The following is a 12,815-nucleotide window of genomic DNA, read 5'->3' as shown; positions in this document are numbered from 1 at the left end:
TTCTCCAAAATGCCATTTGGATTATGTAATGCTCCGGCGACCTTCCAACGTTGCATGATGGATTTTTTCACTGACATGGTGGAGGATATCTTGGAGATCTTCATGGATGATTTTAGCGTCGTTGGGGATTCTTTTGAGGAGTGCTTGGTAAACTTGGATAGAGTGTTGGCCCGGTATGAAGATACCAACCTTGATCTAAACTGGGAAAAGTGCCATTTTATGGTAGAAGAGGGTATAGTGTTGGGTCACAAGATCTCGAAGCGAGGAATTGAAGTTGATAAGTCCAAGATCGAGGTTATTTCAAGATTTCTTCCCCCTACTTCTATCAAAGGAGTGAGGAGTTTACTTGGGCACGCGGGTTTCTACCGGAGGTTCATCAAAGATTTTTCTAAGGTAGTTAACCCGTTGTGTAAATTGCTAGAGAAAGATGCCAAGTTTGTTTTTGATGAGAAATGCATGGAGGCTTTTGAGCTCCTTAAACACAAGTTGAACACTACCCCCATCATCACCGCACCAACTTGGAGCTCACCATTCGAGCTCATGTGCAACGCGAGTGACGTTGCGGTAGGGGCGATTTTAGGCCAAAGGATCAACGAGATGTTCCACCCGGTGTACTACTCAAGCAAGACCATGAATGAGGCTCAAAGGAACTACACAGTCACCGAAAAGGAGTTGTTGGCTATTGTTTTTGCTATGGAAAAGTTCCGTCCTTACCTTATGGGGGCTAAAGTTATTGTGCACACCGACCATGCCGCCCTTAGGTATTTGATGACCAAGAAAGATTCAAAGGCAAGATTGATGAGATGGGTTCTTCTCCTTCAAGAGTTTGATTTTGAAATTGTTGACAGAAGGGTAGCGAGAATCAAGTGGCGGATCACTTGTCCCGTTTGGAGGAGGAGGGGAGGCCTTGTGACGGCCTTGAGATCAATGATATATTTCCTGACGAGCAACTCCTTGCGGTGTCAATTAGTGGAATACCGTGGTTCGCCGATATTGCAAACTATCTTATTACCAGAATTATCCTGTGTAAGCTCTCTTCTAACCAAAGGAAGAAGCTTAAACGGGATAGCTTGGATTATTATTGGGACGAGCCCTATTTGTTTAAGATTTGCACCAATTGTGTGATTCGACGATGTGTCCCCGAAGAGGAACAATTGGGTATTTTGGAAGCTTTCCATTCCTCACCCTATGGTGGCCATCATGGCGGGACGAGAACGGCTTCTAAAGTGCTTAGTTGCGGATTTTATTGGCCAACTTTGTTTAAAGATGCCGGTGATGTGGTCAAAAGATGTGATGAATGCCAACGAGCCAGTGGAATTTCAAAAAAGGATGAAATGCCCCTCAATACAATTCTCGAGGTAGACATTTTTGATGTGTGGGGCATCGACTTTATGGGTCCTTTCGTGAGCTCTCGTGGAAACACTTACATTATGATGGCGATAGATTATGTCTCCAAGTGGGTTGAAGCCGTGACTTTGCCCAACAATGAAGCCTGGAGTGTTATGGCATTTCTTAAAAAGAGTATCTTCATGAGGTTTGGCACTCCCCGTGCTATCATTAGTGACGGGGGATCTCACTTTTTCAACAAAGCTTTTGATTCATTGCTAGCCAAGTATGGAGTTAATCACAAAGTAACCACCCCCTATCATCCTCAAGCTAGCGGTCAAGTGTAAGTCTCCAACCGAGAAATTAAGAGTATCTTGTCTAAAACTGTAAATGCAAAAAGGACCGATTGGTCGAAAAAAATTGGATGATGCTCTTTGGGCCTGTCGGACAGCTTACAAGACTCCGATTGGTATGTCCCCATACCGGTTGGTGTTTGGGAAAGCTTACCATCTTCAGGTGGAATTGGAGCACAAGGCTATATGGGCCTTGAGGAAGTTGAACTTAGAATGGGATGTTGTTGCAAATCTGAGGGTTGATAAACTTAATGAGCTCGATGAGTTTAGATTCCATGCATACTCCAGCTCGTCCTTGTATAAGGACAAAATGAAGTACCTTCACGACAAATATGCTCGGGGAAAGGAGTTCAAAGTTGGGGATATAGTTCTCTTGTTTAATTCCCGGTTACGTCTGTTTCCGGGTAAGCTCAAGTCAAAGTGGAGTGGCCCATTTGAAGTTGTGTTCGTGACCCCGTTTGGTGCTCTTGATCTTAAAAACAAAAATGGTGAAGTCTTCAGAGTCAATGGTCACCGGGTCAAGCATTATCTCAGAAAGTTTGATAGCAGCCACGTAGTGGCGTTTCTTCATCTAAAGTGATGTGGTGGTAACATACGTCGTGCCACGACATTAAATTAGGAGATTCTTGGGAGGCAACCCATGGGTAGATTAGGAATTTTGAGCTAACTATTTATGAGATGTTGCAGGGATTGTGTTGAAACAGTGCAAAACAAAGTTGGAAAATGGCATATTATCTGAAGATTGCCAGCGCGGTCGCGGTCAAGTTAGTGCGGTCCGCGGTGGACTGATGCTGCCGCGGTACATGTCTGTGCGGTCCGCGTAGGCTTCATCACGAGGGGTCACACAAATAAACCCAGCACGGTTCGCGGTCACTTTTGTGTGGCCGCGATAGTAGGTGAGTACGGGTCCTACTGGGGCTCTATAAATAGAGACCAAGGGTCTCATTTTACCCTTTTTGCAAATTTGAAACCCAGAACCCTAATTATATTGTTCATCCCCGTCCAAAACTGAGATTCTTGCTTGTGTGGATATATTGCATTCATTCTTCATAATCCTGGTAACATTTCATACATTTTTGATTATTACTCTTTTATTTTTATTTTAATTGCTTGCCAGTAGTCTGTAACTTCTTTGCCTTTACAGTTGTCTTCGAATTGTTAGTCTAGGGTAGCTTCCATGTTAGTTTGAAATAACTAAGGATTGGGTACATGAGTAGGGACAAGTAGGGGTAAAAAGTTGAACAAAAATAGAACAAAAGCATGCAATCCCTAGTTTACTCACTGAACCTAACCCAGTGCGGCCCACGGTCGCCTTAACGCGGTCCACAATGCCCTAACGCGGTCCGCATTACGCTTCCACGCGGTCCGCGATGCTTGAATGACTGAGGAACAACTTGTGTCCAGCGCGTCTGCGGTAACTTTTGTGCGGTCCACGCTGGCCTACCGCGGCCACGACCCCATTTTGTGCGAACCGCAGTGTGAGATTCAGAGAAAACCCTTCCTGGGGTTTTGATCAGTGCGGCCTGCGGTCGCCTTAGCGAGGTCCATGGTGCCTCCAACGCGGCCGCATTCCTAATGGCATGGTCCGCGGTGCCTGGTTCTGCAACATTCATTTTGCTTCTGCAATTTTAATTCAGTCACATGTTTCACTGTCTGTGCTTCAACTTACAATGTTAGATGTGTTTGTTTTCAGACAATGGTAAAACAACAAGGAAGAGGTGCTAAACAACACGACCGAGGTGACTCTTCCCGGGAAGGAAAAGGGAAACAAGTTAAACTCACTTCCCGACCTAAACTGAAAACAAGGAAACAAATTGCTATAGACGACCAATCGGGGAGTGAGTACGTACCAACCCAGGACCTCTCTTCTGATTCAAGGCCAGCTACTGCAGTCTCGGCTTCACATACTGCCCAAGCCCCACAACGTATACATTCTGAGTCGTCTGATGGCTCAACAGCAGGCAGTGGTGAATACTCCCCCTCCCCCACAGCTTCAGTATCTGTAGAGAGTGCAGAAGGCGGGACTAATAGTGATAATGAGGTACCGAATAGTGGGGTGCCCCAGGTTGGGGGTGTTGAGAGAACTAGAAAACCTGAAGTTTGGGAAGATCGATTTGTCATCCAGGTGGCGTTCCAAAAATTTAGAGAATGGTGGCTGACACAGAAGTTGATACTTGAGCGGAGCTTTATTGACAAAGACCTTCTACCCCTAAACCCCAATGTGCATAGACAGTTTCAGGCTCGAGCGGGTTGGGAGTTCTTTAAAGATAATTGTTTGAAGGCAAATGAGCATATGGTCAAAGAGTTTTACAACAATGTGGCTCATATCATGAAAGGCACTCAAGTGACGAAAGTGAGAAACAAAAATGTGGTTTTCACCGGGAAGGTGTTGAATGAGTATTTGGGGTTCATTGACGAAGATGGGTCCCTATACAATGAAAAGTTAGAATGGACGAGAAGGTTCGTCCATGGTTAGCTTCGTACCTGGCAATCCCGGGTACAGTTCCAGAATGGCTACAAGCAGGGACCAAAATACTTTGGAGAACTTTCAACTTCGAGGCTAGAGGGTGGTTGACCTTTGTATGCAGTCGGCTCAACCCGACCACTCATGATCAGACTATTCCACTTGCCCGGGCGGTTCTTATTGCTTCTATTATGGCAGGTTACCCTTTCAATGTGGGAAATGTGATGTCCCGCACCATTTCTATAGTAGGGGTTGAGCATGACCAGAACTACCCTTTTCCCAGCACCCTTACTATGTATTTTCGGGACTTGGAGGTGAAGAAGAGACCGTTTGACATCAAGGTAAAACCTGTGGCTCCATTTTCCTGGTACAGCTTGAAGGGGCCAGATAACCACAAAGACAAAAGTTACAAGCCGCCTTCCTCTACTCCAGCTGGCCAGTCTGAGGAGCTAGTGGCGGTAGTGTCTTCGGTTGAGCCCCTCCACAGAGTCTTCCACCATGCCAACGGTCACCACTGATGATGATTTGCCTCCATGACCCTTCTCCTTTGCTGGCCCCAGTACTTCAGTTGACACGGGGGTCCCTTCTTACCGGACTCATCCTTTTACAGCCCAGCAGTTGAGCCGGACACTAGTCAGTTTGAACAACTGGATGCCAGCTGCGACATCCAAGTTGTCTACATTGTCTGCTACAGTTGAGGCCCATTCAGCACCTTCCACTACTCAGTTTCCACAGTGCATTGAGGACACACTGCAGAAGCTCCTGGAAAATCAGGAGAAGATTATGAGGACTCAGGACGCCTTGAGTATAGCGGTAGATTCACATGGCAAGGCTTTGAAGGAGCTTGCCAAGGAGCACAAGAAGATGAGGAAGTCTAGGGCGTCCAAGGAGTCAGCGAGAGTGATACAGACTGATGTGGACTGGCTATTGGCAGACCAGATGCCTTTAGACTTGTTATTCGGGGATCCAGCCCCAGCAGCAGCACTAGTGCCACAGCCATTGCAGGAGCATGAGCAGGCACCCAGGCCCCCAAGGAAGAAGAGGAAGCTCCGCAGTTCAGTTGGTGCAGTTATTAAGCTACCAGACCCACAGGAGAACCCCTCTAGTGATGCATTTATCAGTCAGCCGGTTCAGGAGCAGGCCCCAGTCCCAGCAGCTGAGCATCAGAAGATCGGGAACCAGTCTAAGGTTCCCATATATACAGAGGACTTGGGGACCACTGATTATCCTATATAGACGGACCAGGCCTAGGGAGATCCTATATCCTTTCTATTGTTTTGATATTTATTTGATAGTTGGCATTGGGACAATGCCATCTTTTACTCGTGGGGGTGCGCCCTATTTTTTCTGGATGACTGTATATATATAGATTTTTAGTTTATTTTTATTGATTTTGTATTTTTTTTTTTACTTTGGGATGTATATAACTTTATAATTCTATATATATTCATTCCCCATTGTATATTCTACTCCCCTATTGTACATATTCATTCTATTTTCTATTTTCGCTAAATTTTCATTTTTAGCTTTGTAGTTAGGCTCGTAGCCGCTTGTTTTGATTTTGGAATTTCCAATAAGCCCTTGGTTTTCTTAATGCCATGGTTCTTTCCAAGGGTGGAGTATTGTGCGAACCGGGAGGCTCATCCCAATGATAGATGGCGTGACAACCTTCTTAAGGGTTTGAGTCCGTTTCTTTGATTTTTCTTTTATTTTTGATAAGCGTAGTTAAAGGCACCTCAAGCAAGGTTTCACTTGGGCCTAACACATTTTCCTTGGATCCTATGGTCAAAGACATAATGTTGTGTTCAAGATGGTGAAAGTTGTGGCTTTGAGACTCTTGCGTTGACCTAACGATCATCGTGTGGTCTTTTTGGACCATTGTGTGTTTAAATCATAACTAAGGTTGTTGTGGGCCCTCGACTCGATGTCTTTAGCAAATCCCTAGCGTGTGTGGTGAGGAATTGAAATTTGAGTCCAAGTCCCGAGCCAATGGTCTAGAACTTGCCCTGAATGTCTGTTGAGGCGAAATCCTAGGTGAAATTTGACTTGAGAAATGATTATAGGCTCTCCTTGATCCAAATGGTAAGTTGAACAATTTCATATCCTTCCAATGAAATAATCCCTAGTTAACCCTTTGGAGCCTTAAACCTGTTTCTTTCAAGAACCAATGCTACAAGCTTATACCCGTTCTAAACGATTACCCTCTCTTGGCACCCAAATCTTCCCTTGAGTAATAGCAAAAATCTAAGTTTGGGGGGAGAGACAAGAAAGGAATCAAAGTAGTAAGGTACAAAAGAAAGAAAATAAGGCAATGAAAAAGCAAGAAAAGAAAAAGGACAAAAAGAAAGTCCCATGTGAACAATAATAAAAAGGGATTCAAGGAAAACAAAAGTAAAAAAAAAACAAAAAAAAGGAGGTGTGAAGAAAGTAGAAAAGGGAGAAATGTTTTGAATTGTATAAGAAAGAGTGAAAATGTGTCTCTCTAACCCCTTGTGAAGAAGTGAAATCCTCAAAAAGAGCCAAGAAAGTTGTGCCGAAATGAATCAAAAGAAGTGCTTAAGGGAAGATTGAACTCACGTGAATAAAAATATGCCCTACCCTTGCCCAAAAGCCTTCAAAATGACTCCACAAAGCCCTATTTGATCTCAAGTTGAAGGGAGCCTACATTAGTGGATACTTAAATAAGGGGCAAGCATATGGTACTTAGAGCCGGACTTGTGACCTTCCTTTTTGAGAGAGATGAATGAAATTTCATTTGCTTCGATTTGTGTGACAATATTTAAAAGGTGAGGTTCGCTTAGGGAGAGTTGAGGATGTGAGAGTTTGGGTTACACAATGACCAAAGTAAGTGAGAAAAGCTCTTTGATGAAATGTGTCAACTCTTGATGCTCTTGTGTCGCACTTGATCCATAGTTTTCAAAGTTTTAAATGTGTTAATGATGCATTCATAATGAGGGCAATTGTTAGTCCCAATTGATGCTTGTTGAGGTTATTTTAAGATAGCTGGAATCACTGGGATGTTCCTTTAAGGGGTGGGTCTTATTTTGTTTGCTTGAGGACACGCAAAGGTTTACGTTTGGGTGAGTTGATAAGTTAGGATTTTAAAGTGTTTATGTCTCTACTTGCCTATGCTTTGAGTATAAATTGATACAAAAATATTTCCAAAATGCTCACAAGTTGTGCTTGATTGCAGGGTTGATTGACAAAGTGACTAGATGTCAAAAATCGGCTCAAAAAGGAGTGAAACATGATCAAGTATCAAAGACCAAGAGAAGTGAAGACAAAGGGGCCTAGTGCGGACCGCATAACAATGATCGCGGCCGCACTAGGAGGTTCAGAGACTGGACATTTTCCAGCCTAAGGTCACGCGGTCGCGGTAGGATTCATGCAGCCTGCGGAGAAGCTTCTCGGTCGCACTCCTTATCTGTGCGGTCCGCGTTCATAGGGTTCAGCAAAGGGGCATTTGTCCTCATGCGGTCCGCGGTCACGTCTGCGCGGACCGCTCCAGTTGTCTTCGCGGCCGTGGTACACTTCCATGCTGTTCGCATCTCCCAGTTCAAGTCATCAAACAACTGAAACCCAAGAGCCAGTGCGGCCGTTGTCCGTTTTGTGCGGCCAGCACTGACCCCACAGGGGTAGTTTTGTCCAGTTTTTCCAGTCTAGTATAAATAAAACATTTTACTATTTTTTTAGACAGGAGGTCAGATCTGAGAACAGGAGAATAGCTACGCTTGATGTTGTAGCCATTTTTGGCATATTTGCTTCCCATTAACAATAGATTATTGTAGTTTCTTCTTTGTAATTAATTAATATGTGTAGTTCTTCATCTATTTCTTCAGTTTCTTCTTTAATTATGTGTAGCTAAACCCATTAGCTAGGGTTGTGGCTCAACCCTAGTGTGGGTAATTGATGGGTGTTGCCATCTAGGGTTAGATTGACTATGGGTGTTTGTTATTTGGGTTGATTTTATGATTTAATTTAGAATTGGTGGTTGCAAATACTGATTCAAGCTTTGTGGGTTTAACTCTTCTTGAGAAAGAGAGTTTATGACCTCAAAATTGACCCAACAAGGAATTGGGATGGACTCATGAGAAATAATAGTCCCAATTAACGGGTTAAATCTCGAGAGAGTAATCACCCTACTTGAACCTTAGTTGATTGGTCTAATTTGCCAACCCAATTGTTCTCGAGAGAGTCAATTGGGTAAAATCATTCTCTCTACCGAGAGGTGTGAGAGTGGGTTAAATTTGTGCAATGATTATAGCATAACCCCCAAACAAGTCAATCGAACCTAAGTAACATCTACCCGTCAATTAGCTACCAAGGTAATGCCACAACCCTAGTGCTCTTCCTTCCCATTAATTACAACTTAGCAATATTCTCCTAGCATAATCTAGCTTTAACCCGTAGTTTTATAATATTAGTTATAAATACAAAAACTCAAAAGATGATTGAAGTGACATTAGAAGCACAACCACAACTCTAGGCTAGACAGAAAATACAACTCTACTACTAGCTCCTTGTGGAAATTTGATCCCGGACCTCTATTCGGGTAAAAGCTATTGCGATCCACTCTTCCTAATATAGTGTAGTGTTGAGTCGGCATCGATCAGGGGTCACTACTAGGTGATACGGTAGTAAACCCGAAGGGTGGAAACAATACGGGCCATGCTATGGCGATGACTATAAGAAGTGGTAGAGGTGGAGTTGCTAGTACCTCTAATCCAAGAATTTGTGAGTGATGATATGTTGGTGCAGGATGATGATGAGCAAGGCAATGATGTGCAAGTGAATGATGAGAATGTGAATGATGAAGTGAGGATAGAAATTGATGACAACGTGGAAGAGACACAAAATGATGTGAACTAGTGCCCAAAGCCAAGGCTCCTTTGTCAAGGCCTCCTCCACCATATCCTCAAAGGCTCGCAAAGAAAAACAATGAGAACCAGTTCAAGAAATTTATTGATATAATCAAAAGTTTGTCCATAAATGTGCCTTTGGTTGAAGCTCTAGAACAAATGCTAGGATATGCCAAGTTCATAAAGGACTTGATAACAAAGACGAGATTAATGAACTATGAAACGATCAAAATAACTCATCAAGTAAATGCTATTGTGCGCTCCATGGCTCCAAAGTTAGAAGACTCCGGTGCCTTTACAATTCCATGCACTACTGGTAGTGCCGATTTTGCCAAAGCTTTGTGTGATTTGGGGGCAAGCATTAACTTGATGCCATATTCTGTGTTCAAGACATTGGGGATTGGGAAACCAAGGCCCACATCCATGAGGTTGCAAATGGCGGATAGGAAAATGAAGTGGCCGTTGGGGATAATTGATGATGTGCTAGTTGGGGTAGACAAGTTCACACTTCCCGTAGATTTTGTGATACTTGACTGTGAGGTTGATTATGACATGTCAATCATATTTGGGAGACTTTTCCAAGCTACATGGAAGGCCTTAGTTGATGTATAATCAGGGGAGCTCACCTTTCTGGTGGGCAACGAAAAAGTTGTGTTCTATGTTTGCAAGTCAATGAGGCAGCCTAATAGCTAAGAAGTGTGTTTGTTTGTGGATCTTGTGACCGAAGTGATTGTTGAAGACACAAGTGCTTTGATTAATATGGAAGACCCATTGGAAGCTGTGTTGTTGAATCATGATGCACATAAGAAGGAAGGCTTGGTTGAATATGTCAATGCTTTGCAAGTAATGGGTTCATATACATATGAGCCTCGAAAACTTTCTTTGGACCTTGAGAACCGGAAGACTCCACCAACAAAGCCCTCAATCGAGGAGCCTCCCATATTTGAGTTGAAGCCTTTGCATTCACACCTCAGGTATGAGTTCTTAGGCCCTTGTTCCATTTTACTTGTGATTCTTTCCTCGTGATTAACAAACGTGTAGGTAGATGCCACCCTTGCGGTGATCCAAATGAGGAAGAAAACAATAGGTTGTACATTAGCGGATATTCGGGGTATAAGCCCCGTATTTTGCATGCACAAAGTCATATTGGGGAAGGATGCCAAACCCTCCGTGCAACATCAGAGAAGGTTGAACCAGGCCATGCAAGAGGATGTCAAGAAAGAGGTCATCAAGAGGTTGGATACTAGGATTGTCTACCCCATTTCTGATAGTTCATGGACTTTGCCGGTACAATGTGTCCCAAAGAAGGGGGCATGACTGTGATTGCAAATGACAACAATGAGTTGATCCCCACAAGAAATATCACCGGTTGAAGGGTATGTATGGATTATAGGAAGCTCAATAAAGTGACCCGGAAAGACCATTTTCCGCTTTTATTCCTTGAGCAAATGTTGGATAGGTTAGTCGGACGTGCTTATTATTGCTTCTGCCTTCTAGGATGGCTATTCTGGGTATAACCAAATTCTTATTGAACCTGAAGACCAAGACAAGACCACCTTGACTTGTCTGTATGGCACATTTGCATTCTCAAGGATGTCGTTTGGTCTATGTAATGCACCGCCAACTTTTCAACGGTGTATGATAGCAATATTCACAGATATGGTGGAGGACTTCCTCGAGGTGTTTATGGATGATTTCTATGTATTGGGGGATTCTTTTGATGAGTGTTTGGGTAATCTTGATAAAGTCTTGGCATGTTGTGAAGAAACCAACTTAGTGCTAAATTGGGAGAAGCGTCACTTTATGATTGAGGAGGGCATTGTCCTCGGCCATAAGATCTCCAAGAATGGTATTGAAGTGGATAAAACAAAGATTGAAGTGATATCGAAACTCCCTCCTCCTACTTCTGTCAAAGGATTGAGGAGCTTTCTAGGGCATGTAGGGTTTTACCGTCGGTTTATCAAGGATTTCTCAAAGGTGGTGAACCCCTTGTGCAAGTTGTTGGAAAAAGATGCAAAATTTGTGTTCAATGATGATTGCATGAAGGCTTTTGAGCTACTCGAGTATAGGTTGATTGCCACTCCTATCATTACTGCACCAAATTGGATCTTACCATTTGAGCTCATGTGTGTGCTAGCGATGTGGCGGTAGGAGCGATATTGGGGAAAACAAGATATTCCATCCGGTATACTATGCTAGTAAGACCATGAACTACGCCCAAGTAAACTATACGGTGACCGAGAAAGAACTCTTAGCCATTTTCTTTGCTGTGGAAAAGTTCTGCCCGTACCTCATGGGTGCCAAAGTGATTGTGCACACCGATCAAGTGGCATTTCGTTATTTGATGAGTAAGAAGGATTCAAAGGCTATATTTCTGAGGTGGGTACTTCTTCTACAAGACTTTGATCTTGAAATCATAGACCGTAAAGGGAGTGAAAATCAAGTAGCGGGCCACTTGTCTCGTTTGGAATAGGAGGGGAGGCCCCATGATGGCCTTGAGATCAATGATTCATTTTTGAATGAACAACTCATCTCCATGTCTTTGACCGAGATGCCTTTGTTTGCCGATGTGGCTAACTATCTAGTGAGTAGAATTTTCCCAAATGAGTTCTCTTCAAACCAATGGAAGAAGCTCAAACGAGACTGCTTGGATTATTATTGGGATGAGTCATATCTTTTCAAAATTTGCACCGTTGGTGTTATCCAGAGATGTATTCCAGAAGAAGAGCAATTAGGTATTCTTGAAGCTTGCCATTCCTCATCCTATGGTGGTTACCATGGTGGGGCGAGAAATGCTACAAAGGTCCTAAGTTGTGGATTCTATGGCCCACCTTGTACAAAGATGCTAGCGAGCTTGTTAAGCGGTGTGATGATTACTAAAAAGTCGGTGGGATTTCCAAGAAGAATGAGATGCCTCTCACCACCATCCTTGAGATTGATATTTTTGATGTATGGGGCATCAACTTTATGGGTCCATTTGTGAGTTCATGTGAGAACACTTATATTCTGGTTACTGTTGATTATGTGTCCGAATGGGTTGAAGCTGTGGCTTTGCCCAACAATGAGGCACGAAGTGTGGTGGCTTTCTTAAAGAAAAATATCTTCACAAGGTTCGGCACCCCGAGGGCCATCATTAGTGATGAGGGTTCTCATTTTTGCAACAAAGCCTTCGACGCTTTACTTTCCAAGTACGGTGTCAATCATAAGGTGTCAACCTCTTATCACCCTCAAGCAAGTGGACAAGTTGAGGTCTCCAAGGGAGATATTTATCTAAGATTGTCAATGCAAACCGGGCTGATTAGTCAAGGAAACTTGATGATGTTTTGTAGGCCTATAGAACTACTTATAAGACTCCAATTGGTATGTCTCCGTACTGGTTGGTATTTGGGAAAGCATGATATCTTCCGGTTGAATTAGAGCACAAGGCCATATGGGCTCTGAAGAAATTGAACCTTGAATAGGATGTAGCTGCCAATCTATGGGTAGAGCAACTAAATGAACTTGATGAGTTCGGGTTCCATGCTTATTCCAGCTCGTCCTTATATAAGGACAAGATGAATTACTTACATGAAAAATATATCTGAAACAAGGAATTCAAGGAGGGTGACTTGGTTCTTCTATTCAACTCTCGGCTACGGATGTTTTCGGGAAAGCTCAAGTCAAAGTGGAGTGGTGAGATATTTAGAGTTAACGGGCATCGAGTGAAGCACTACCTTGGAAAGTTTGATGACAGCCACATGGTGGCCTTGATCCATTTCAAGTGATGATGGTAACGTGTGTCGTGCTGCAACGTTAAATCAGGCGCTTCTTGGG

At 43.4% G+C, this 12,815-nt stretch overlaps 1 protein-coding gene across 1 annotated transcript; it reads left to right on the top strand.

The window, feature by feature from the left end:
• Nucleotides 1-9,161: 9,161 nt before the first annotated feature.
• Nucleotides 9,162-9,614, top strand: LOC138873253 (uncharacterized). The gene has a single exon (XM_070151698.1). It carries the CDS (start codon nucleotides 9,162-9,164, stop codon nucleotides 9,612-9,614), a length of 453 nt encoding a protein of 150 aa, XP_070007799.1.
• Nucleotides 9,615-12,815: the final 3,201 nt, after the last annotated feature.

The sequence above is a fragment of the Nicotiana sylvestris genome, chromosome 7 (genome assembly GCF_000393655.2).
Source record: "Nicotiana sylvestris chromosome 7, ASM39365v2, whole genome shotgun sequence".
NCBI lineage: Eukaryota > Viridiplantae > Streptophyta > Magnoliopsida > Solanales > Solanaceae > Nicotiana > Nicotiana sylvestris.
The sequence above is the reverse complement of the archived record's forward strand: the minus strand, read 5'-3'. Positions and strand labels throughout refer to the sequence as shown.